Source organism: Agelaius tricolor, unplaced genomic scaffold, assembly GCF_023055355.1.
Source record: "Agelaius tricolor isolate 1412-34295 unplaced genomic scaffold, bAgeTri1.0.p SCAF_22, whole genome shotgun sequence".
Lineage (NCBI taxonomy): Eukaryota > Metazoa > Chordata > Aves > Passeriformes > Icteridae > Agelaius > Agelaius tricolor.
The window spans coordinates 14488351-14515140 of record NW_027269282.1 but is presented as its reverse complement, the minus strand read 5'-3'; the positions used below and the strand labels follow the sequence as shown (position 1 = coordinate 14515140).

Sequence of the window (26790 nt, the reverse complement as noted above, 5' to 3'; positions counted from 1 at the left end):
TAATTCCCTTCAGTTAACTTAAAAATTAATTCATATGATTGATTTTAACTTCGTCTTGTTTGTTTCCTTCCTATGTTTTCCTGGTCATTTCACCATGACATAATTAGTTGATTTTGATAGTCACAAACCATGTGACCACTTTTCATTATATAGCAGCCAGTAATTTTCCATTGAAATTGGAGATAATACATCCAGACTCCTAGCACAGTGTCAGAGACTGAAATGTTATAGTTTATGACTTAAACATTTTCATTAAAGACTTTTGTCTGTTGTAGCAGAACTGTACTACAAAAGCTGCAGAGAAGACCACCACACTCTGACTGAGGCTTTACACGGCTCGCTGACGAAGATAAGATGAAGTAACAACTCAGGGCTGGGGACATTCACAAAGCACAAGCTGAACACCTTCAGGGCGGAGATCGCAGCCCCAGGGCTACCAGCTGCCAGGCTTCGCACAGACCCTTGCACCAAAGGGTGAGAGGAAAAAGGCTCTGTGTGTGTGTTGGAGAATCCTCTGGTCAGAGGCGCAGTGACCGCCCATCCGGCACTGCGCAGAGGAGCCCAGCTGAGGGACCCTTCACCCGGGGAAAAAGCCGCCACCACTCAAGGACAGCAGCGGGATTTCACGGCCCATCAAAGCCCCCCCAAAAGGGTCCCCAGAGCCTGCACCAAAGCACGGCAGCACGATGCAACAAAGCCAGAGAGAGTCTTGCAAGGACAGTGTCAACCCGGCCCCCTGCAAGGGAGGCACCTGGGCGTTCCCACCTGGCCCAAAACCGTATTAATCCACGGGATTCTGTACTCGGCGTGGCGCGGCGGGGACAGGGGACTCTCAGCGCCAGGAAGACCAGATCGAAGGGAGCAAGGAGAAGTCGCTGGGACCCACGTATGGGTGATATGCTTCCCTCTAACTCTTGTCAGTCTCCCCCGGTTCCCCCAACCCATAAATACAAAAAGAGTATTTGCACACTTCTTTTTCTATTTATTTCTTTATTTTCTCTTTCTTTCTCTTTGCCTCTTTTACTATTAAATAAAAGATACCCATTTTTGGCAACAACATTTGACCTTGTCTGATTTTGAACCTTCAAGGTTCTTTCTAATTTATGCAGAGAGACTTAGTTTTCTTTGCTCTTCAGGGTTTAAACTGGTCATAACACCTAGGTATTTCATGAAGATAAATAAGTAATAGAAAAATTTTAGATGTTTATATTGTGGTGGTGACATTTTGGCTAATTTCTACATTACAGAAGTCAGTTGAGCTTTCACATACTCATTTGCTTATGAGGAGACACTAGTCTTACCTGAGTCAAAGTTTGGGTACAAACATCGTGTGTGTGTGTATATATATATATATATATATATATATATATAAATATCACAGTAGGCCCCAGTAAGCCACTGTTGTTATTATCTAACATGATTACACAAGACCAATATATTGCTTTCTGCTTCAGAAATCAACACAGGTTTGCTATAGGGTTTTTTCCTTGCCCACCTAATTTCAGATTAGTTTTATTTCTGTTCATCGATATTCATAGAAGCAAGACAGTTACTTGATTTAAATGGGTACTGTGGCCAGGGAAGGGTTATGTAGTACAGATAAGGATTGAGTCTACTCCTGAATTCTTTACAGACCCTTGTACTGGAACAGCCTATTGGTACAGAGTTGCAGTCTAGTTTGAAGTGCAAGGGGTTTAGGTTTAAAATTGAATTTATGTACATAAGCCTTTAAATTGTCTTCATGACCACAGTGATTTCTCTCACAGAATCTGGTATGACTCAGTAAGTGAGGGGCAGTGGTGAGGCTCTAGACACTTCATTTGGTGTGTGTTGATATGTGTCAGTGCAGTCAGGCAGCTTCTTTTCTTTTCTTTTCTTTTCTTTTCTTTTCTTTTCTTTTCTTTTCTTTTCTTTTCTTTTCTTTTCTTTTTTCCTCTCCTATGACTTCTTCCTGCACTGGCAGATGTGGTCCCAACATTCTTGGGCATTTTGTTCTGCTTTCGATGGTATATGCTGTATTTCCAAAGGTTTCACGTCAGAAGCTCTCTACACGGGGACAAAGATTCCTGGTGACAGCATTCCTTAGCACTAGGTTCATGGGCAGGAAGGCATCAGTCGTTGCCTGTGCAGCCCTTGAGGCGCGCCCGCCCCGGAGCTGCCCGTTGCCGCGGCGGTTTGCGAGCAGCCCGCGAGCGCAGCCGGGGCCGCGGGGGCGGCTCCCTGTCGGCCGGCCCGGCCCCTCGAGCGAGGCCGAGAGGGAGGGAGGGAGTGAGGGCGGGTCCGCGTGTGTTGTGGGAGCGCTGCCGGGATACGCGCCTGTGCTGTGGGAGCGGCGAGCGGCCGAGGGGCGGCCTGCGGATGCCTGGCGGGCGCCTCCGGCAGCCGCATCCCTGGGCTGCCCGGGCAAGCGTTCGGCACCTTCGGCAAAGCCTCGCGCTCGCGGCTCAGAGCTGCCCCACGGCACTCGCGGCGAAGCCTCGTCCGGCCGCGGGATGGAGCTGGCGGTGAGGGAGCAGCTGCTCGCCGCAGAGAGCGCAGGAGGTGAGCGGGCGGCCGGCCGCTGCGACCGCGCCACCGTCTTTAAAAAGAAGTGAAATTAAAATCCGACTTCAAATAGAAAAGCAGCTTGATCCTAATCTGTTTTCTAAATTCTCTTCCTAGTGTGCTAACGTTGGTGACTTTAAATAGTAAGAGAGTTGTTAGTTGTTGTGATGTTGCTTCATCTTAGAACTATGCCTAACTTCGAACAACGCGTGTGTGACATTGTTTTCCTTAAACATTGTTAATTTATTTCTGCAGATAAGAGACTGGATATCGTGTAGCTCATTTGAATGCAATCATGTTAGTACACCTGGAAACAAAAATTTCTTTATTCCTTTTTTGTTTAATTTCAGATGTTCAGGCTTTGAAGAATGCTTACAAGTTAATCAAATCAGCCAGTGAAAGAGAATCTGCACTTACTTCAACAGATAACATCAGCACCGATTTATATGTTTTATGTGCTGAACAAGCGCTTCAGGTTTGTAATTTAGGTCTTTAATCTGTATTGAATAAAAACATGTATATGATGCGCTGCGTTTACAGCTGTTACAGTTACTATTTTAAACATCTCAGAACTACCCAAGGAAAGTACTACACCATTCTGGTTTTGGAGAGCAATTGTTTAAATATGCATTTTCCATTAAAACTCTGTGATTTGTGAGTTTTGTAATCCTACCCAAATTAGCAAGGTGTACTGTGATATATAGAAAATTTTTTGCCATGCCTGTTTTTTTCTTGTTATGGAAAACTAAGCATTAAGCAATTTGGTTACAACTGAAGAAAATACATTTGTGAACATCTGTACCAGGCAAAAGAACCCTAATAAAAATAATCAATAATTATTTTTGATTATTATTTGATTATTTGACTATTTTGATTAATTATTGATAATTAATCAATAATTATTTTTGATTACAAAAAACAATATTTAATCAATAAATATTAATTATTGAATGATCAACATTTTTCGATATTGATTATTGAATAATAATAAATATTATCATTTATTGATAATGAATAATCAATATTGATTATTATAATCAATAATCAATAAACCCTGGTCGATTCTAATGATGAAAGGCTGTTGCTAATTGAAATTACTTCTATAAAATGTGGTTGAGATTTTAAATTTTGAAGTATTTGTTAATATTCAATTTATGATCATAAGTGATTGAGTTTTAAACAGACAGAGTTTGTAGTAAAACTTTTTTTTTTTTTCCCCAAGCTGCAATCCAGTCAAAATCTGCCTGTGGTCTGAAAATTGAGATGTAGCACTGACAAATCCTGCCTCCTTTAAAAAAACCCCTTAAAATTCTTTTAAGAATTTTGTCTTTATGTTAGCAATTGTGTTTTAAAAAGGAAACATTTTTTGGGTACTGTAAGCAATTGTATGACAGAATGAGTAGTTTTGTTAAATATAGAAGCTTTTTTTATCGAATACATTTGGAATGACAAAACTATGCCTTTAATAAATGGTAATAGGCTTATATCACAACTGGGATGCATCTCTATGGAATATTGCTTACATACTGGTAAGGAGTTAGATGTTACCCTTGATTAGGCATGCATTTAAAAAAGCTAACAATTCTTAATTATTTGTTGCCATTTTTAAAATATTGAAATGCCTTGTTTTGGTTTTAGCTGGGATATCTGGAAATTAGCAGTGATTGTCTACAGATGTATTTTAAAGGAAGATTTCCTGTGAACCAGTTTCTTGGCAGAGCATATTTGTGCCAAGGCCAGTTGCATGCTCCACGCTCTACGGATAATTTGGTGAGAAATCATGAAGGTTGCTCTATATTAAGCCTGGTTTTACAGGTATTTACTATTAGGTTTTTATGTGTTGCTTTCAGTCATTTAAAATACACAAGGATAATCAAGACTGTGCAAAAATCCAAGGAAATATATTAACAAGTAATTTAGGAGTAAACAAAACTTACCATCTGAATCAGACTAATATTTCAAATATTTTGGAGGAAACAAAAAAAGAGTACTTGTACAGGTGGTTGATTGTTTTAAGTCACCCTCTTAACTTTTTACTTAAATATGATACGTTCAGACCAAATTAGCTGTAACTGTTGAAATAATCACAGATTTTATTTGGGAAGCATTTCATAGGCTTATGGGAAGTGGAGGACTGAAGAGGCCCTCAGAGAGGTTGCAGAGCTCATTTCTGTGGCAGTGTACTTCCATAACTGATCAGTAACATGTCCATGTAGTACTTGGATGTGGCTTTTTGAAATGAGAGGTGGTAACATCTCAGCAGGATGCTTCTGCTTCTGTGTATTGCTTTGAGGTGTTACAATTCCCTGTATATGAAAAGTAGTTTTTATCTCCGGCTACTTTTAAAAGGAGTGGGATCTGTTTTCTGTCTTCAGTATTTCACTTGTCCTTGTACTGTGATCAGTCAGCTTTTATCATCTGTAAATGATGTCTAGCCCTCCAAAATAGCTTTAACAGATGTTTAGAATCATAGAGTATTCCGAGTTGGAGGGAACCCATAAGGATCATCAAAGTTCAACTCCTGGCTCTGCACAGGACTACTCCAAAAATCCCGCCCTGTGCCTGAGAGAATTGTTCAAATGCTCCTTGAGCTCTGTCAGCCTTGGGGCCATGACCACTGCTCTGGGGAACCGGTTCAGTGCCTAACCATGCTCTGGGAGAAGAACCTTTTCCTGATGTCCAGCCTAAACATTCCCCGACTCAGCTCCGGTGGTTCCCTTGGATCCTGTCACTGGTCACAGAGAGCAGGGGTTGGTGCTGCCCCTCCACTGCCTCTGAGGAGGAAGCTGCAGAGTGCAATGAGGTCTCCCCTCAGACTCCACCAGGCTGAACAAACCAAGGGACCTCACCCAGTCCTTATATGGCTTTCCCACTAGGCCTTTACCATCTTTATAGCTCATAGTGTTATTTCTGTTCACAAATATACCTAAGAAAAGTTTTAGTAGTTTATTTGAATAATGTGTTTGAATTAACTTTCAAGCTAGAATCTTTTCCCTGTTACATTTTCTGTATTGTCTTTCTTCTATAAGCACATATGCAGAATAACTGGTCAGTGGTCACTTTTAAACTTCATACATGTTTGAAACATCCAATGTCCAGTTATGTTTCTAAATTAACAAACTATTCTGTTATGTTTTGTGAATCTCAATCAATATTTGCTGTTTTCTTCTTGGATATTGCTAACTTCTTTGAAGTTAAAAATGGTGCCAGATTGTACAGTCCTGGCTTGGTTCCTTGTGTCATTTGTTGTAATGGTCTTTTAAGATCCACTTCGCATGAGTTGCAAAGTTTTTCACTGCTGTGTTCGTGTTCCTAGATGATTTATGAAAGTATGAGTGGCACAACATCTCATGCTGTGTGACTAAGTAACCATCATTCACTTAAAAAAGATAAATTTGTCCTTATTTTGATTTCCATCCTAAGGAATCCTTCTTAATTAAGATGCTTGTGTTCTTAAGGGCCAAATGCAACTTCTCTACTTTAGTACCTATTTCATCTCTGTTTTTCTCTTTATCCAGGCAGTTCCCATTTATTGCTCAGTGCCCTTTTTATGGCACCCCAGAGCCCAGTAAATCAGTCTCAATTCTCTTGGAGATTTTAGTTTCTCTTTTCTAGCATACTATAGAGAACCCCTCTGGTGTCATCCCATTCCTGCTCATTCAGCTCCACCTTGGCTTTCCTATTTGCACTGCATCCTTCTCATACGCCTTCAAAAATCCCTTTATAATACTATCTCTCCCATCTTCTTTACACTGTGCCTTCAGGAATTTGTACATACTGATGAGATCTTCCCTGAGCTGCCTTATTCAGGCTCAACAGTCTCAGCTCTCTGTCTTTCCCCACAGGAGAGATACTTCAGCTCTTCCTTGACCTTTGCAGCTCTGTCTTGGACTCTCCACAGCAACCATGTCTCTGCCACTGAGGAGCCCAGAACTGGGAACAGTGTTTGTCACCAATGCTGAGTAGAAGGGGAGAGAGCACATCCCTCAGCCTACCGGCCGCACTCCTCCTAAGGCATCCCTGGGCACTGTTCAGCCACCTTTGCAGCAAGGGAACGCTGCTGGCTGGTCTTCTTTGCCTTGGTCTCCACCAGGACGCCTAGTTCCTCCTCTAAAGAGCTGGTTCCCAGCTCCTTTAATGATAAAAAGGGCATGCCTGTCACAATTTACTGTTGCCAAACTCCTGTTGGAGTCTTTTTGAAGAAAATAATTCCTCAAGATTTTTAATGGGACAAATGAATATAACTTTTTTTTTTCCTACTGGATTTGTTCTTGGATATTTCTGAACTTTCTTTGCTGAAAGCTTAAAAAGTATGCAGCTTTCTAGTTTTGGAAAATTTCAGTCCCGATAATTAATATTTGGCAGAAATAAAGTAAGTTGAAAATACAGTCTTAAAATTTAAAATCAGGAAAACTTATAAATAGGCTATCAACCAGGTTTTAGTTATTCTGTTTCTATATCAACAACTTATTTTGGCGGTATATTTTAGTTGAGATTGGTCTGAAAATAAAATTTATGAAATGTGTTCATATTGAAATAGCAAAAAAATCTGATTTATAAAATCTATATTCAAATTGCACTTGCTTTTCTTTGTTGTGTTCTAGGAAGAGTTTGAAAAGTTTGTGCTGTTTTTTATGAAGGCAATAGATTTTGCAACCCATGAAGGAAGGTAGGCTCTACTGACAGGATTAACTCTAAATCCCAGGAAATGCTACTGATCTGTCTTTTCAATTGTTTGTCTTGATTTTCATTAGGTAGCATGGAGTTGTGTTGTTTGGGTTTTTCCTTTTGATTTTTCCTTCCATTTCGTAACTTCTGTTACTGCTGTGTGTGCTGTGACAACATAAGGATACTGCAGTCTTACATTGACAGAATGTAAAGTCCTGTTTAAAGCCGTTAGATATCTGAGCATTTCTTACCCTTTTATAGTTATGATCTGTAGAATGAAAGCAACATGTTAGCTTATTTTTAAGTGGTTAATTATTAAGTAGAGTATAGTTGCAAGAGTTACCATATTCTTCTCGTGTTGTATTTGTCTTCTCAGTTCTTAGTCATGATTGCCTCCAATGAAAAGTCAAAGTTGCACTTTTTAACTTCTTAGAAGTGTCTTACTCAAGCTGTAATTTTATGTTTATTCAAGTTCATGAAATACTCGATTGTTTTTCATTCTTGTTTTTTCAGGTATTTTTTTTTGGTATATAATGCCTCAGTTCTTTATTGGCAACTTGTGAGGCCATTTCTTAAGCCTGGATTCCGCTATTGCCTTATTCCCAGCCTTTCACAGATTGTTGCAGCATTAAACCAAATTGAAGAGCAAGACAACGAATGGCGAGCAGAACTTATGATGTGAGTTTAATTGTATTTTTTCATATGGGCATTCTGTAGTCCTTTTGGGACTGCTACCTGAGGTAGCCTTTAATAAGGTATATTTCACTGGTAATGTTGTAGATGTATTTGTTGTGAAAAGTTTAATTAATAACTTTTTAAAGAGACATAAATGTACTGAATGTAAAAAGGTGCTTCATTTCTATCTTTATTTTAAGCTTGAAGTTTTAGTGACAGAGACAGCAGTGCCCTAGATTGGATCTGAATTTTCACAGTAATTTTGGATGTAGTGTTTGAGTCATTGATAGTAACTGGAAATAAATGGTGTATAAATAGCAATGTATTACCATTCTCACATTTCCTGAGCAAAGCTGGAGCATAAACCTTGAGATAATTGTACTGAAAACAACATTTTTATGTGCAAAAGGAGAACTGTCTAGGTAATTTTTCAAGGTCCCACAACTTCTGGAAGAGACATTTTGATCCCCTGTTCAACAGACTGATTCCAGCTCCTCTTGCACCCCTACCATAGTTTTTTCCCTTTCTCTTAGCGAAATAGTCTGTTTCTGTGGTCTGTGACTGTGGTTTATTGCTATGTAGCATTTTCTTTATAAACTGAAACTGGAGGGAATTAACAAAACATTCCAAGGGGTGTGCTTAGGACTATCTGTAACACCATGCATGCAGTTTCCTGGTATCAAACTCTTGCTGGGGTATTGATGAAAACAAACAAATGCACACAGTGTGTTTGTGTTATAAAACTAATGGTTGTATTTTTTTAAAGTGGTATTTATTCATAAATTTTTTTTAAATTATGATTATTGTGGTTGTTAATTTATGTTGTGGAGTCACAGGCTCTTTTTCAGTCAAATCAGATAAAGTATAGAAAATCCAGTAGATATGTTGCTGTTTCCAGTGTGAATAGTTTTCTTTTGCTAAATGGCTTTGAAATACTAGCCTTTCCAGTAGTTAAGGGAGAATCTTACAATATGTCTCACAGAAATGTTTTTTTCATACACTTTTAAATAATGAATCTTTTTAATTCCAGGTATCTTGTTGAGAAAAGTTTTCACAAAACAACTCCAAATTTTCCAAGATTCTTATTGTGATCTTCACTAAATATGTGTATATATCTGGAAGAAGCAAAGATGTAGAAATTAGAGGGTCTCTTTTGTTTTGAGTCAATGCTTTATAGCACTAATTGCTTGTACTGCATTTAGAAGTGGTATCTTGAATACAAAGAGTGTTAAAAAATGTAACTAAGGATTATTTTGGAAAGTGTTAATAAACATTTAATACATTTATTTGATCTGCAGAAATTTACTTGAGTGCTTCCTCGACGCTTCAAAACTGAAAGAAGCAAAAGAGTTTTCATCTACTGCAGCAGTCTTTATTAAGGAAAATGTTCCGGATAAATACTCTCAAATATTTTCTTTAATGGTAATGCTGAAAAATATTTTAAATTCCCACTAAGACAGAAGCTTTCTCTACATTTCATAAGATCATAGTTATAATTGTTATATGTTTTCTTCATTTAAATTTTGTGATTTACCAAACAATTCAGTAGATATGCAGAGATTTTCACTAATTGTATATTTTTGATACTATAAGCTAAAGAGCTCCTTACTACTTCTTGGTTTTTTGACACATCATAATATAATGGGGATAATTGTGGCTAACCCTAAAAATTCTGTTTGGTACTAATTACTATTGAAAGAGAAGGTGTAGTAAGGGAAATTTAACCTGTGTTAGGCCACTGAGGGCATATTTAGTATCTGTTTAGTATTTCTCATGCTGATAAATACTTCAGTGATTCAGCTTGAACCCTTCACATAATTCTGAAAATTGGAGGATATGACAATAGTTCACATTTCTTGCATGCCCTTAATTTAGGAAATTAGAGGGCAAAGACAAATATGGCAAAAGCAGAAAAAGGCAAATAAAACTCAGAAGTTGTGTGCAGGCATATTTTCTTTCATTCTACTACACTGTCAGTTGTCTTCTTCTCTCTACTCCACAATCACTGCATTCCAAAAGTGTATGTTTATATTAAAAATTTCTCTATCATTTGAATTAAGAGAACCAATATGCAGCACTCCAGAGGTGTGATAATAATGAAAGAATCGCCCTTCATTACAAAAGCTTGAAATTGCTTTTGTATTTTGATAAGAATTATTGAGCAGAGCAGAGCCATTTGACAATGTCCTTAAAGAGAAGAATGAAGTATTTCTAAAACTTGCTTGGGCTGCAGAAGTATGATCCAAGCTATTGAGTGCTTTAGTAGCAGCATACTGGAGTCCTGCAAAACTTAAGTGTTCCAGTACAGCTTAAGTAATCAGTTTTGATAGGTGTGGGCAGTCAGTGTGAGAGTCAAAGGAAATGATCTGCACACTACTGATGTGTAACTCTACAGCTAAATTGAAGTAACTGCAGTTTATTGTAATGTCTTAATAATATTTTTTTCACTGCCTATAATCTATAGGTACAGATAAAATTTAATTGTTTGTCTCAGCTGGATGAGATGATTTCAGAATGAGTTCTACCACAAGGTGTTAAAAATGCATTAATTAGGATTCTAACTCAGAAGGTAGTTCCACATTTATATTTCTGCTTATAGTTCTGATCCTGACTCTTGGAAGGTCAGTATAGCTCAGCTGGATGATCTTTGTATTATCTATGCAGAACAACATAGATTATCATAGCAGCCACATTGCCCTTAAAGTCTATGAAAACAGTCAACACACCTGCTTTATTTTAGCCCTGTTGAGTGTTGGTCCTTTGCTAATTTAATCAAATAATTATTAAATTGTTATTTTATAGGTGTATCACAAACTAATGGATATTTCCCAGGTAGAGAAGGAGATACAAAATTCCATCTTCCTTTCAGTTATTTATAAAATGCAGGTGTTAAAGTTGTAAGTATGAAAATGTATCCTTTCACTTGTACTTTGATGCTGCATGTTACAGAGCTAGGATCAGGGTCTGGGATCCTATATGCTTGTAGAAAAAATCAACTGCAGGATTTAATTCCTCAAAAGGAAAATCATGACAGTTTGGGCAGTAACAGCCAAGTCTGTCTTAACAGTCTCATCAAAAAAGTGAGCTAGCTCTTTGGGAATGTAGGGATTAGTGTGTTGTACAGATATTGCCAGGAGAAAGAATTTTGGAGTCTGGAAGACATTTTAATATCAAATGGACTGCAGTTCCATCCCCAAGCTGTGTACAAGAAAGTAAAGATGAAGTGGGGAAATCACCTAAAATACAATGTACAAATCATGGAGCATAATGCTTTTAAAATTCTTTAAATTTTAAAGGTGTAAGAAAAATTTGAAAATTAGACTGCATAGCAAAATCTCATGTAATTTTTTTCAGTGTCTCAGGATTTCCCCATTTTAAAAATATTGATTCTTTTCTTACTAGCAGTGGATTAATCTATACCGACATTATGGAAAAGGAGTCTTACACACCTATTTTTTTTCTTCTGAAAAAAAAAAAAAAATTTCTGTCTGAAATATTAATTCACATACTGAACTTAGGTTTTCTAGATTTTTTTTTTCTTGATATTTCAATATCCAGGTAGGCCACTGATACCTTGGAATAAGAGCCATTCATTCTGAAGTTAGGAGAGCTATTTCAATTTATTAATGCAATAACATTTCTCACAAAAAAATTATGACCCTCATATTCCTCATATGTTGCAGGCAGTGGGACACAAATGTATTTCCAAGTGATGCCACCAGAAATCTGAATTCTTTATATGTGCTTTTGAAACAATATGATGTACCTCCAGCATCTGTTCTCAATGTGAAGTGAGTTTTATTTGCCACAGCCCCTTGGAAATTGATGATGAAGCTGATCCTGCTTCCATTGAAGTCTGTCAAAATTCCTGATGACCTTGCAGAGATTGCACTCCTACTTAGTTGTTTGTGTTGTGTTAACACATAGGTCATCTTAATAAAGGACAAAATCTTATTAAGCTTTATGACAGAACCCAAGATTAAATATCTTTCTCCATGCAGCTGTTTGTATAATATGATTAAATCTTTCCATAATAATTTATTTTTGATAAAACGAGATTTTTAGAAGGTCTTAAAATTGACACGTACTTTTCACACTGTAGTTAATTTGTAACTTTTCCTGGGGCCTTCCAACTCTTCAGCGTAAGTTTGAAATACTAAACTGACGACTATTCCAGTAGTTACATCACAGCTGTTACATATGGAAGTAATATTACATTTTTACTTGTTAAGGTAAACACTCTTTGACAATATTCAGGTATCTCATCAGTTCTCCTGTTCCAGACAGTACGTTATGCTCATCTGGTTATTTATAGACCTCCAAACAGTTACAAAATAGTCTCCATCTCTGTTTCTGTGTTCTTAGTTCCTGGGTAAGAGATTGATGGATTTAATGGCTATGTGGGCCAGTTCATTGAATTGCATTTCCAAAATTTTCTGCAATCTGAAGTTTCTTACTTCACCATGTCTGTGCTTCATGCATTTAATTCTGTATTTCTTGTCTTCTTCAGGGACTGTTTGTGCAGACTGCAAAGGAGTATGCTAATTATTTTCCATAAACAGATTAACTTTTGTATTTTTCATGTAGCCAACTTTGAACTCTTTCTTTTTTCCTAGTTAACTGTGAGCATTACTAGTATAATTATAATAATGATAGTTATAATATTTAACATTATAATAATAATTCCTCTAATATTCATATGACTTTAAGGTTTTCAGATGCATTGCACAGTTACTTTCAAAGAGTGTTTTTTTTAATTCCATGGAAGAGCAATATAAAATTCTCTGAATTTTTTTTTTTTTTGTATTTTTGAAGGATTCCTTTGATTCTGGAATTAGCTCGTTTTTCTCTGAAAGTAAACTGCACTGACCTTGCAGCTCGTTGTATACTTGATCTGAAGAGCACACCAATTACTGTAAGTTTTAATTATGTGGGTTTGGATTTTTTCTACACACACACCCACACTCCCACACTCCTTTTGTGTTTACATTTAAAAAATAGTAGTAATAATTCTACGGTATTCTGTCCATCTGTGTATTGTTTATATATTCATTGATATATAATTATTGTGATACTTGATTTCTTCCTAAACTAGAGAAGTAGATGCAAGCTCAGAAAGTAGCCTGTGGGTAGACTAGGGTAATTAGCAGTGCAGTTTATTTTGGCAAATAAATATTAACTGTAAATTTTTGCTATGTTTTTAAAATGTTACCTATGCAAGAGTATGATTGGAAGTTAAACTCCAATTTCTATTATAATGATCCCACTTAGAGTTACTCATAAAATTTAAGTTATCCTCACAGAATTTTTTTTTGAATTCCAGGTGTCTGATTCAGGCCCATTATTCTGAACATTTCCTGAAAGTCTAAAATCATATACAAATCCGTAGCATTCCACTGGAAGATGTGTTTAAATCCCCTAGATCAAAGATTCACAAGGATTTAATCTAAGTATTTGTGTAGACGGTAGTGGGGAATATCTGTTGTGTGGCAGCAACAGAGAAACTTGGTTTCTATTTCAATGCTCTCCATTGGAGTTAATGTCTTTTTAAGTGACCATCTGATTGCTCACCATCACTTGACAGTGATTTCTTGTTATAGTAGAGTAAGGAAAATCTTATGTCAAAATGTCAGTTCCTTGTCTTTTTCCAAGTACTGGCAAATTTCTCAATCATAACATGAATTCCATCTCGATGTGTATTTGTCATTAAATTTTTCATGATCTCTTTTCTCTTTTCCAGTCATGGGGATGTTCAGTTACCAACGGTCATGCTGAGTGATTTGATAATAGCTCATAAAGAATTAGGAATGGAGAGGCTGTCTAAATTTCCTTACTACACCAATTTAACCCAAATACAGCATAACTTAGGTTTTTCTATGATCCATACATAGAATTTATATGATTTAATAGTCAGCTCTTTCCTAAGCTGTTAAAGGTCTAAGCTCATTTTTCACTTAAAAGTTTCACTGCCCATCAAGCTGAATCCTTTCTGTCTTGACTCGTGCCTGTTTATTCCAAGCATGTGTCTTTTTAATAACATTAATGAGTAAATAGAAGAAGGCAGATTTAAATCAGATATTGTGAAAATAGTATTGCTTGTGATAGTGGTGAGGCCTTGGCACAGGTTGCTCAGAAATGCTGTGGCTGCTCCATGCCTCGAAGTGTTCAAGGTCAGGTTGGATGGGGTTTGGGGCATATTGGGATAGTGGAAGGTGTCCCTGCCCATAGCAGGGTGTTGGAACTGGATGGGGTTTAAGGCCCCTTCCAACCCAAACCATTCTGTGATTCTATGATTCTATTAGAACTGAAATCAAATTACAGTATAGGAGGAATCAGGTGTACACTGTTTTTCTTACTGCAAATTCTGGCAATGAGCAGCTTAAAAATTATTTTGCACCTTCCAGTGAGTATTAAGGGACTGCAGTTCAAACAGCAAATTCCACTCCCTTTGTGTCATTGCAGTTAACTCACTAGTATGGTGGGATTTTCAGTAGGAAAGTACAGTGCTGTGTTACTGTAATTGCATGGGTTTAACCTTTATGGTATTTCTTTTTAATTATTAAAATTAGCATTTTGTGTATTAATACTTTGTAGGAGCAAGGGAAACTTATTGAGATAGAATGTCTGGAATATGAATATGAAATGAAGAAAGATGGCACTGAAATTGTGACTTATACCAAAGGAGTTGTTGAGGTACATTCTTTAACTTTGAGAAAAAAGTAAAAGTTTTAATTTGTTAAATGTGGAATATTGCATTTGACTGTGTCTCTTAATTACATTATACTGATAAGGAATTCTTTTAACCTTTATACTCTTTTAAATTGGACTTCTAATAAGCAAACGGGGAAAAATAAACCATAGTTGTGTGTTGCTCCCTTAAGTTTTCTGTCTGACTGTAAAGGTTCATAATATATTGCTTTCCAAGAGCAAAGATGGTAGCATTGAGGCATGTTTTCATATTTTGCCTTTATGGGACCTCTTTTCATGGAATATCTTGGGTTGGAAAGGACCACTAGGGATCATTGAGTCCATCTCAACTGTGACTGCATGTTATGGTCAATGTAATACAAATTCTTACGTCAGAAATGTGGATTGTTCCTGATCACACTGGGAACAGTTTTCTTGAATTTCTGTGGTTGGTTGGCTCAGTTGTAATTCAGACCATCAAAGTTAGAAGCCTAAATATCAATATTATTAATGGTGTTAGAGAGATACCTACAATGAGCAGTTTAGACCAGTTGTTAGAGTCACCTTAAGTTCCTTCAGTGGGAAGTAGGAATATGTTTAATGGAACTTGGTAGTGCAAAGACTTACTCCTATCTAGGACTATAATAATTTTGGAGTTCAGAAATTCCACTCACCTTTTGAAAAAACACCCTCTTGTTAATGAATTCTTCATAATATGAAGCACTACTAATAGTAAAATGTAAAACAAGATATTTAGGTATTTCTAATTTTTAAGTCTACAGTGTATTCAATTGGAGAGGGATTTCGTTTGACTTTTTTTCCTGATTTTTTTTTTTTTACTTGCATAACCTCTAAAAATAATGTAATAAATGACAAGTCTGTTACTGTAGGTAATATTGGCTTCTAGATTTAATAAGAACCAAGTTTAATTGACAGTATGGCAAATTCCAATAATAATATTTATTTTTTCCTCTTTGGTACTGCATCTGTAGCTGAATGTGAAAAAAACCCCAAAGTGGCTAAACCTTCTGAATTCACAAGTATTCACAACCATCAATTTTTGTTTATCATAAGAATGGGGAGTAGCTGACAGACTTCTGCCAGAAATACATGATAGCAGCCTGGAGCATCTAAAATAAATACTTCCCACAGTTTGCTGACTGAGGGACTGCTTTCTACTGAAAACAGTCCTAAGATTAAAATTTGGAAGAACATGTAAGAAATTATATTTATTAATGCTGTGGTGCTAATTAATTCTTCATGTATGTAGGCTCAGCTGAAATTGGTAAAAAATCTTGAATTAACGTTAAAACGTGCAGTTCAGTTGGGAGATCCTGGTGTGATTCAGGTTGTTTGTGCAACCCAGTGGAATCTGTGCTTACCACTACTACAACACAATTTGCATCAACATGTGCGAAAGCCATTGATCTCCGTTGCTGATGTCCTTGAGGAGATTGACAGGTAATTTTCAATGCTGTATAGTATTTTGAAAGGTCTCAATGCATCAAACTCATTTAAAACCTCAAGTTCTGTGATATTAAATGTCTTCGAGAATTTTCCACTGGCTTGTAATAAATGTGTGCCTGCATGTTGCATACGTTTCCCTGTTAATCATTTAAATATAGGTTCCTTTCAGGCACAATCTTACACTGTTTAATGACCTGTAACAAATATTGAAATATTTGAGGAATTTAAAAATACTCTAATTAATCAAAATTCTGTGAGAAAATTCCAAAGCTGCAGTATAAGTGTTGGACTGTGGTCTAGATTCTTGTGTTAACATTGCTTTTGTTGGTTACAAAAATAAAATTTTAAAAATTGCTTCTGAAAAAGCATCATGGCTTCTATATTATATGTCAAAAAAGACTCTTGCAAGATGCTACTTTTGTATCTTTGATGATACTTCTTTTTAATTAAAAAACCTCCTGTATTAAGAAAACATTTTTTTTTTTAGGGTACATTCTTCTATTTGCTATTATGCTGTATTTAACCTTAAGTGCCTAAATATTTTCACATTTTTTGTTAATTTGAGTCTACAAGTAAACATTACTATTTGGTACTTTGTTAAGTTTGGACCTGTGCATTATCTGACTTAAGAACAGGGATCAGAACCTTTGCAGTAGAGCGAGTTGCAATTGACACAATCTGCTGTTTGAGCGGGACAGTGGGTGGTTTCTGCTGCATGTATTGCACAGGAAGGTGAGGAATCTAGTTTGTGTTTTAAAAATTTGTTTCCAGTTGTATAAAGAGTGGATATACACATGCATGAAAGCACTATATTGTATTGCTGTACTGTTATTTTGTTCCCATATAGAGAATTCAAGATCAGCATAGGTAACTTTGAAATTTGTACTAAATGTTAGTAATGGCAGTTTTTCTCTAAAAGCCTGCAGGGAGATTTTGGAGAGATGAGGGTTTGAGAGTTTGTCACATGTTTATTCTTAACAAGCAGACTCAGCCTCAATTCTGATGTGGTACTGTCTCTAGAGACTGAATGAAGTAATTTGTGTCAATTAGTTTACCTGTCTTAATTTTTGGTTTGATAGCAACATTAATTGTGGCTACTTTGGTCCACAGGAAAAGGGTGCTACTTGCTCAGTCAGGCTGGCTCTGATGTGGACATACATTAGTTCTATGGCATGATATTGAATAGGCTTGAAAACCTTTCTTCTCTCTCTTTTTCATAACATTGCTTAAATTTATCTGATTTTTTGTTTTTCTTCCTAAAAATAATCAGTAGTAGTATGTAGAGGTCTGAACTGTCATGACAGCTTCCTGGAGCAGGTGATGGATAGGGAGCTGGGCGTACCTGAGACTGGAGACCATGCAGTTTTTGGTGAAGATATGCTGGCTTCATAGAGTGAAGTCAACAACACCTGGGTAGAGACCATACTTAGAGTGAATGTGTATGCCTGAGGTGAGCCCCATCTTTGAAAGAGCTGAGCAAATATGACCAGGGCTAAAGTTTCAGGAGTATTAGCGTCTACTTTAATGTTAGGAGCAGAGAGTGAACTTTTGTCAAAAGTCCTTATTCAGCACATTATAGTTTCTCTGTCAGTTAACTACTTTTGAAAACCTCTTCACCTGATTTGCATGTCTAAGCAGTACTGAAAAAGAGTTCTACAGATATATACAGACCAGTTAGTCTACAAGATACGTTGCATTCTCCTGCAGGGTAAATGAAAATAATATGCAGTTAAATTTTCTTATTAATTTCAGTTAAAAAGGCATGATAGTGAAAATTAAAGCAATGAGTCAGTTAAAAAGAGAATATCAATTTTAATACTGGAGTCACTTTTAATTACTGAGTTTCACCTTCGAGTGAGTTTTAGGTCTAAGAATTTTAGTGTACCTTATTTTAACAGTTTACACTTAAATTTGTAATCCTTAGCATGCTGATTTTGTTGCGTTGTCAAGTTCATATGGAAATAGCTCGTATTGAAGAAGATGGGGATAGACTAGAGGCTGCTCTGGAACATTTGCAAAAAGCTATGCACCTGAACAACAGTGGGCAGTATCAAGAACATCTGAGACTGAGTTTTAACCGCCTTCGTTTGAGTGCTATGCTGTGCGAGTCACCTGAGCGTCTAGAGGATCAGGCGGTAATGCTGATTGAACAGGTAAGCATGGAGAACAAAGTCTGGAGCTGCAATAGGCTTGCTTATTACATTCCAGCAGAGGAGAGACAGCTGTTTAGTAGAACTGCATATTAGTAGAGCCAGCATCAGTTTGTTTTCAGCAAACTGTCTTTGCTTTGTTGCCTTGAAGTGGTTGTGCTGCTTCACAGTCTGAAGATCATAGTAAAGGATTTTTTTCCCCATTCTTTCAAAGCTTATTTCTTGGGAAAGGCAGGGAGCTGTTAATTAGCAGAAATATCAGCAAAAAAAGAATAGCAGTTGTCAATAATTAGGATTTCATTGCATGAAACAGTTTTATTTAATGAGAAACACAGTGTTCAAATTGCTAAACATCCTTGCTGGCTATAAGTCAATATCATGTGGTTCTCAAAAATGCCACTAAATAATATACTCTACAGTCACAATATGGGCATTGTCAAGAGTGACTGCGTCTAATTCTGTTGTGCTGCCTTAACACCTCAATAAAAATCATACTGGCAACTGCTTGTTTTCCTGGTTCAAATGCTTTTCCATGCAAGCTTACTCCATTTAAATGTTGCTTCAAAAAAACCATGCCTCCTCTGACTTTGGTTAGTTCTTAGCAGACCAGGATCTTTTTCTATTTTATAGCAATTCCTAGCCACTGCACACCGATATGTTACTGTTGGTTGTGAATAAATTCTGTTCTTTGTTTGGAAAGGTATAACATAATGTCAGGTTATATAATGAGGAATATACTGTAAAGATTCATGAGAAGCAGAAACAGCACATCGTATTAAATTATCTGTGGTGTAATCATGAATATCAACACAAGTTCCGCAGTCACTTTCAATGACAGTCAAACCGCCACAGTCATGCTGTAGAATGATGTGTAAGATACCTAAAGATACACAAGTCTATGGGTATTTTTTGGTAGTTGCAAGATATATGATGTATATTCTGTTATGTTTAGTAAATAAGATCTAGTTGGAATATAAAATGAGCCTTATGACAATGAGTTCTTTTCTTTATGCAGGCTAAAAGGGGAAAACAAAAGGATAATATGAGGAAAAAGAGATCACTTCTGGTAAATGCAGGTCTTGCATTAGCTCCTGACACATTTCAAATAGTCCTTGACAGTGAAAATGCAGCTAAAGGTAAAGTATGTGCATGTGACTAAAAGTTACTAACTTTGCTTTGCACACTCTTAAAGGCTGGACATTGCATCTGGTGGCAACATATAGGGAATATTACGATACAGATGAAGTGATAGTTCTGCTGAATTCTGTGGCAGACTTCCTATTATTTTCATTAGGGATAAAAAAGTTGTATGGTGATACTGGAAAAGGTGTTGATTTCCCCTCCAAATTCCTCTGAATCCTACTGTTGTGCTGTAGTGTGCTGTAAGTAGTTCTATTTTCACTAAGTACAATTCCTGAATGTTTTTATAACCAGGGTCATTTTTAAGTGGTGTTTTCAGAAATTTCACGCAATAATACCTGGTGTAATTAACACTTTTTGTAATTAACACTTTTTAATTATTCTTTCTATATTGTAATTGTTATTCTCTTCTAAAATCTTGCCTTTGAGAGCTCTAGTTTTGCACAGAGATTTAGATGTGAATTCATTATTTACTTTCTAAAACATGCAACATAAATGGATATATTCCTTACGCCTCAAACAGAAAAACAAAATCAGTTTGTGATTATACAGCGCCTGGTTGAGGAAGAGTGGACAGGGAACACTCTTTCCTGATTGCTTAAACTGTTTTGTACTATCTTGGCAATAAATCAAGTATGTGTATGTGACTAATTTTACTAACTCTGAGTAAAACCAGTGTACTCCTGCAGTAGAGATTATGCTGGAGGAAGGGAATGCTACAGAAAGAGTCCTGTTGCTTCCAGAGCAGCCTGTGTGTGCTGTGGAACACCATGCTGTCTGTTCAGCCAGGTCACAAAGTTCACCTTTCATATCCCCATTTCAAACTTGATCAACTAATCACTTAGAAGCCAGAGTCATATTTACAGATCAGCCGTTCGACTCTGTGCAGTCCTTTTAAGAATGTGAAAACTATACTGCTGGAAAACATTTTCATAGATTATTTAAAGTGATAAAATTTATCGTATTTGTGAAACGAAGAGAATTAAAATCGTGGACATCTCCTTGCTGTTAAATTTTAACTTAACAACTGTACAATTACTTTTGAGATTCCTCTGAGAATAAATCTGAGCACACATTAGCCTTCCAGGCTGAATTTTTAAAATGAGTGAGATTATTACAACATTGAAGCTATTACAAGACTTCTTTTGACATAATATTTATATTATTTTGTTCTGAAAAATTTCAGTTGTTTCTTAGGCTGTCATCCAAGCAGTGAGTTTTTGCTTTTTCTATGACTTAAGTTGCCACAAGCTTATACATGTGCATTGAAGGAGTAAGAAAATACATATGCACATTTATTATATTAAATGTACATAGGACAGAACATCAGATTTATATAGTTATTTTTTCTTTTCAGTTGCATGAAAAAACTTTCTGTTTTCAGCATGAGTGTGTACTTCATACACATGGTTCACTTGCTCTTGAATGAACCTAACTGGAGCACTACATGTCCTGTCAGAAAAGTAGTCTATTTGAGATATTTGGACACTAAACAAGCATAGATTAGTTTTGGATGGGACAACTGTATTTCAAGATACAGGAAAAAACCAAAATAGATGTTGGTAGAATACATGATTTTATGTTGGTTGGTTGGTTTGGGGAAAGCTTGAAGAAATGAGAAAAGGGCTGGATTTTGAGTGTTTCAGCAAGGAATTATGGATCTAATTCCTTGCCATTCTTGTAGATTTTAAAATTTCTAATCTATAAAAAACTACCATTAATTTTTATTTCTTCACCAAGTTTTCTCAGGTAAAAGTAATAGTCAAATAAGCTACCTCTGTGCAAAAGCCCAACATCATACTAAAAGTGTGAAGAAAGTTGATGAACATTTGAAACACTTAAAAAATGGAAATTGCAGAGAAAGGTAATTGCTACAGATCAGAAGTGTCTCTTTCATCTTTTGTAGAAGTCTTTAAGAGGAAAGGTTCTGTCTCTGAGGTTTTTAGTGGATGGTACCTTGTAAGAGGTTGAATATTTCAGCCTCCGGCAACATATTGAAGCGTGTGTATAGTTTTGTGTTCAGAAAGCTCTATTTCCATGCTATGCAGAATTTTATTCTTTCCCTATTTCTAATCTGCTTTCTCACATGCACACTTGAACTCACCTGTTCTATTGATGTGAGCCCAACATTCAGAGGGATGCGTGGATTAAGGCTTGTACTTGATGAAGAATTGATACTTGCAAGTGTCTTTTTAAGTCCTTGTACCTAAGAAGCACATCATGTACTACCACTTTTTTGGTTAAAAAGCTAAGTAGTTCATTCTGAGAGTCAGAAAGATTAATCTCTAGAAAAATGACAGGTTTCATTTTTCTATTTATATATAATTTTGTCATTCTTTAGTTAAAAGGATGTGTCTACCTTTTTGCTGCACTAAAAATTCCTGTGCTGAAATTTAAAGGCAGTTGTTTTTTAAAAGATTCTAAATCCAGACTAGTTTTCAAGACTTATTTTTAAATTCTCAACATTAGTTTTGAAATATTTAGTTTACTTTATGAGATAGAAAATGAGGGTTGTCACACGTGTTTTGAAACTTAGGTAGAATTACCATCCAAGAGAAGAATTCTGTCTCTTGGTATGCTGAAGAGATTATTTTTAATACATAAAGTAATAGCGTTACCTTTGCTACTGACAAGAAGTCTTCCATTTATTAATTTTGATTAGATGTAATTTTTTTTCCTGATGGCCATCATTATTGACAAGATTATTTTTGTCAGTCCTGAACTGTGGAACCTAATCCTGCTTATTAACTAATTTTATTTATGCTTTTTCTTTGGTAGAATTATCCTTTGGGCAGATTTGGCAAAAGTTGCATGTAAACAGGAAGTGTGGGATGTCTGTCGTGCAGCATGTAGATTTTGCCTCTTGTATGATGATATTTTGTCTAGGGAGGCAACAAAGCATAAACAAAGTAAGTGACAAATCATTTTCAATCTTGTAAGGAACTTTTTAATCGTTTATTGAAGTTACTAAAAGGAGACAGACAATATTATTTTATTTCCTCCCATTCCCAAAGTTCCCTGAGTTTCTTTTCTGGCACTGCATGTTGGCATACATGTTGAACTTCCAAATCTAGAAATCAGTCATTACATGTTTTTTGTAGAAGCCATACTCTGCTGTCAGAAGTGTTTCACCAGTGCTGTAGAGAAGCACTTCTGTGAAATACATCTGCCTGTCTTACGAACACAGGCAAATTCCCTCATGGTCATCTAGGTCCATATCATTCATGTCTGATGGAGCTGAAGAAAAATGGGTTGTAAGTCACTTTGTATGAGGCTCACATGTTAACCTTTTTTACCCTTTAATCCCCTATTAGTGAGTGTTTCCTCTGAGGTATCCAACATTGTACCTTGTTCCTTAAGGGTCTGCTGGAAACCTAGTGCATGTTAAGAGTTTTTAACTTGGGGCAAAGCACTTTCAAATCACTCTCTGCTTACTGGCTTTTAAAGTTGTTAGGGAATTTGTAAAATTCATATTTAAGAATAGATGAAATGGTTTTTCTTTTCACTGGCTAAAGTTAATCGAATCTATTCCATATTTTTTTCCAAAGTCCATTTAAAATAGCACATTAATTTGCTGGTTTTCTTTCACAAGTTTTGCATCTTCAGACTAGCCATGTTTAGTCTTTTGTCTTCTTTCCAAACAAAATAAGGGAAAAATAAATACACTTACCGGAAACTGAAGGCAACCATGCACCAAAAGCACGATGAATTGAAACTTGGTAGAATTACAAACTTTGTGTTTATATTAAAACAACCTTAGTCCTTTCTCTTCATTATTAAACTAAATTCCTCTTTACCAATGTGTGCATTACCAGAAAGTCAACCCAGTCCATGATTCAAATGCAAAAAGACTTTAGCCTCTGCATAATCCAGTTCTATGCTCCACTTCCATTTATGCAGTAAAATTGAACTAGAGGCCATGGAGTCTATTCATCTATTCACACTGAAATTTCAGTATGCATACTATGACTGGAACAAGTTATTTGCTGCAAATATTGAAGATTATAAATAAATTGAAATGAAGAAAAATCACAGGTAACAAATGCCTCAGCACTGCTTGGGAACAGGTTTTGAGTGCAATAAATGGCAATAATGTAAAAGTTAGTTACTTGAAATAATTAAAAATCTTTTCTTGCTAACTATTCCTTGTGAATTTAAGAATATGTAGGGATTTTTAAATTTAAAAATGAAGACGATGATTTGCATGGAAATAATAATGGGTTTATTTATTTTTAGCACAGAAGAATAAAGCTAATGCAAATGTGATGATGGATGGTCAACGTGGCCGCTCATCGGGAAAATCATTGCTGCCTGCTAAATCCTTTTCTTTTGAAGCAGATTTATTCAGAATACTAGCAGAAATAAGATTTATTAATGCAGAGGTAAATAAATTACATAACTGTCATTCATATTTGTTTAGTTTTGTTTTATATACAAATCTTGAAGCACCAGAATTTTGAGTTTAGTTATTTTCTATCTCCATCGGAAGTAAAGGAAGAAGTGGTTTCATGAAGCAACCTTATCAAAATAATGTGTGAAAGTAACTGTAGCTATAGTTTTACTGGAGGTGCTGATAACACTACTTTACAAGAGATTCTACTGTAAATTTTTGACATCTGACATTACATTTCTGGATCCATGAAGTTCCAGCGTAATTGAAAAACTTACATATATAAATTACGGGGTTTTCTCCATGTAATTATTTAGTAAAATTAGCTGTAGACAATTTTAAGCTTATGAAGTACTGAGCATTGTATTTCATATACTTGTACATGCCTGTACAGTATTTGAAAAAACATTGTTTTTTTTAATTTTTGTAGAGGTAACAGCACTACTAGGAAGAAATAATCTGTTTTTACAATGGTAACCTGGGTAGACAATTTATTTCTCTGTGTCTTTTCAGGCAACTGTTCATTTATTAAGACTGCAGGGAGTCAAGCTGAATGATCATGCTGTACCTCCAGAAGCTGCATACCAGTGTCATCCAGGACGTGTTTCGTATCTTCCTGACAGTGATCCAGAATGGAAAACATACAGGTACTTTTTTGTAATACATATCAAGACCAAGGAACTCTTAACAGATCATTATTATGAGACACTGCTGATAACTGCAAAAACTGTTTCTCCTTAGTAAAATTGTCACCAGATTCTTCATTTTGGTGGGTAGTCACGGGAAACGGGAAAAAGATCTAAAAAATAGTTTGAGATATTTTTCTTAGGTTTCCTTTCATTCTGGAGTGTGCATTTTATTTTTCATTTAACATTTATTTCTCTGAAACTAGAAGCTAGTGTTCCAAGCTGAAAAATAATTGTTGTACATTGACACTTAGATAATTAAATTCTGTATTTAAAAATATGTTTTCTCAAATCCAAAAGCTCTTTTTGTCTTGCTTTTTAGCTCCTATACATATAATGATTTCATAGTACTGAATGCATACGATGAATTATTCCAGTTTTCGAATCTAGTGTGCTCCATCCAATCAACTGAAATGAATTTGGGAGAGTAGAATATAGCAAGCACTGTTTTTTACTAGTCTGACATGATTATTTCTTGCGAAGGAGAAGAAGGAGGAGTGAGATTTCTGAAGATGATGCTTAGACTCTCTGCTGTTCACGTTCATAGTGATACCAGCCTTATTGTTACAGTGGTCATGTCCTGAGAGATCATGATGGCAGAGTCGTGTTCCTAGGTCTGTTCATGAAATCTGAAAATTAAGTAAAGTTTCTCACTCTGTCTGCTTGCAAATGTTCAGTAGAATGGGAAAAATTATAAACTGATCAGAGCCAAGGGGCAAAGAAGATGAGAACTCTGTTCCAAAATTTGCTACTAGCTATTTTTGAGTTTACGTAATTAGATTAAAAACCTGTAGGAAAAAAAGGACTTTGGTCTGGTACTGTGTCCTGTACCACTGTTGACATACCCATTGTCAGTTTGTGCTTTTGACTTCATGACTTTGGAACCATGGCAATTCTGTATGATCATTCAAGACTGTATTTTAGTATTGTTTTTTCAAAGTAATAGTACATTTTGATAATTAAGAAAGAAAATAAATTTGTTGAAAGGAAGTTATTGCACAGACTGTGAAGAAAATGTTATTCTATTTGAAAATATTACAGCATTTCAAAGCACCTGGAAATGTCTTTGGGTGCAACAACACATGCAGTTTTGAGTAAAAAAGATGTGTCCTTAACTCTTAGATGACATGCCTCATTCATATCTATGTTCAAGTAGAGCCTTGACATGGTTGTTTGATTTCTAGCACTGATGGGTGGATTCACACACGCATTTAAAAAACCCAAACATGTGGATGAAACCTGAACCATAGACACTGTTTTTTAAGCTAATAGCATTTCAATGTCAGAAACTACTCATTTTATGTTGGTACTACTTCCTTTTCTGAACCATCTTTTCTCACTGAAGTAAAATTAAGTCAGTGGATGAGAACTTAATAAATGCAACTAAATTAGTTAATTAAAATTTAATGAAAATTAATTACATTTTTGTTCTTGTTGTTGGTAGTACTGCATATTTAACCTTATGATAGAATTCCTTCTAGTGTTGAAGCTTTGGAATAACAGCTTCCTTATACTAATTTTATAGTTTATGGATAGACAGCTTATCTCAGTATGCTATGGAAAACTTCCAACGTGCAGCTGAAATAGGAGAAGAATTGAATGAAGCCTGGATTGTTCACAATGCTGTGGTGTATATCTTAAATTACAACAGACATGTGATTTCTTCAGGAAGACAGAGGGACATTATTGAGTACCTGCAGACTCTTCTTGGAGCTATCAAGACTGTCAGGCATGATGGGTAAATTGAGATGCTTGGATATGAACATACTCTTTTTTCTAAAACACAGAAAATATTATTGCAAATATTGAAAGTCACTTTGTGCTGTGAAATATTTATTGCTGGCTTTCATTGGCAGTGAAGGAGTCTTGGTGTATATATAGAGTAGCTCAGGAGATAAATTGTGAAAATAAGTGTTAATCCTTTCTGTTTGTTCTTTGTTGCTATACACTGTAAGCCATGATAACTTTAGACCAATAAATATTACTTTCTCTTCAGCGTGGAATAGCAACATGTGCATGCAAAATAGCATTTTGTTAAGTTAGTCAGAAAATTGGGAAAATTCTCTGAGACTCTGTTTGCACAACAGCTCAAAATGCATTTGCCTGCTGTCAGTTCTCTGATCTTGAATTATTTTGTAAAGATACTTCATTGCAAATAGTTCTAACCAGTGTAAGCAGATTACTGCTGGTTCTGAAATGCGAGAAAATAGAAAACAAAAGAAATAAAGGGAATGTGCTCGTTAGTAGACCATGAAAATGGGAACATGGATTCCACAGTGGTTTAGAGAAATCCTGTCCTGCAGTAAATGCAATGGGAGAATGATCAACCATTGTGGAGTAGATACTCTAGTCAAAATCTGACTATAGGACAAATTCCTAGATA

General features: G+C 36.0%; 1 protein-coding gene across 1 annotated transcript in view; it reads left to right on the top strand.

Annotated features, from left to right (window-relative positions):
* The first annotated feature begins 2318 nt into the window (after positions 1-2318).
* The window catches only part of CFAP46 (cilia and flagella associated protein 46), a 71213-nt gene continuing 46741 nt past the window's right edge, over positions 2319-26790 (top strand). Inside the window, exons 1-18 of the mRNA XM_071446162.1 lie at positions 2319-2541; positions 2895-3019; positions 4183-4314; positions 7149-7213; positions 7726-7890; positions 9186-9309; positions 10690-10784; positions 11571-11678; positions 12703-12802; positions 14482-14580; positions 15845-16035; positions 17966-18194; positions 19207-19327; positions 21072-21195; positions 22110-22240; positions 23568-23713; positions 24235-24368; positions 25933-26145. Coding sequence (XP_071302263.1) covers positions 2493-2541; positions 2895-3019; positions 4183-4314; positions 7149-7213; positions 7726-7890; positions 9186-9309; positions 10690-10784; positions 11571-11678; positions 12703-12802; positions 14482-14580; positions 15845-16035; positions 17966-18194; positions 19207-19327; positions 21072-21195; positions 22110-22240; positions 23568-23713; positions 24235-24368; positions 25933-26145 — 2351 coding nt within the window. The 5' untranslated portion in view covers positions 2319-2492. The remainder of the gene's footprint in view (positions 2542-2894; positions 3020-4182; positions 4315-7148; positions 7214-7725; positions 7891-9185; positions 9310-10689; positions 10785-11570; positions 11679-12702; positions 12803-14481; positions 14581-15844; positions 16036-17965; positions 18195-19206; positions 19328-21071; positions 21196-22109; positions 22241-23567; positions 23714-24234; positions 24369-25932; positions 26146-26790) is intronic.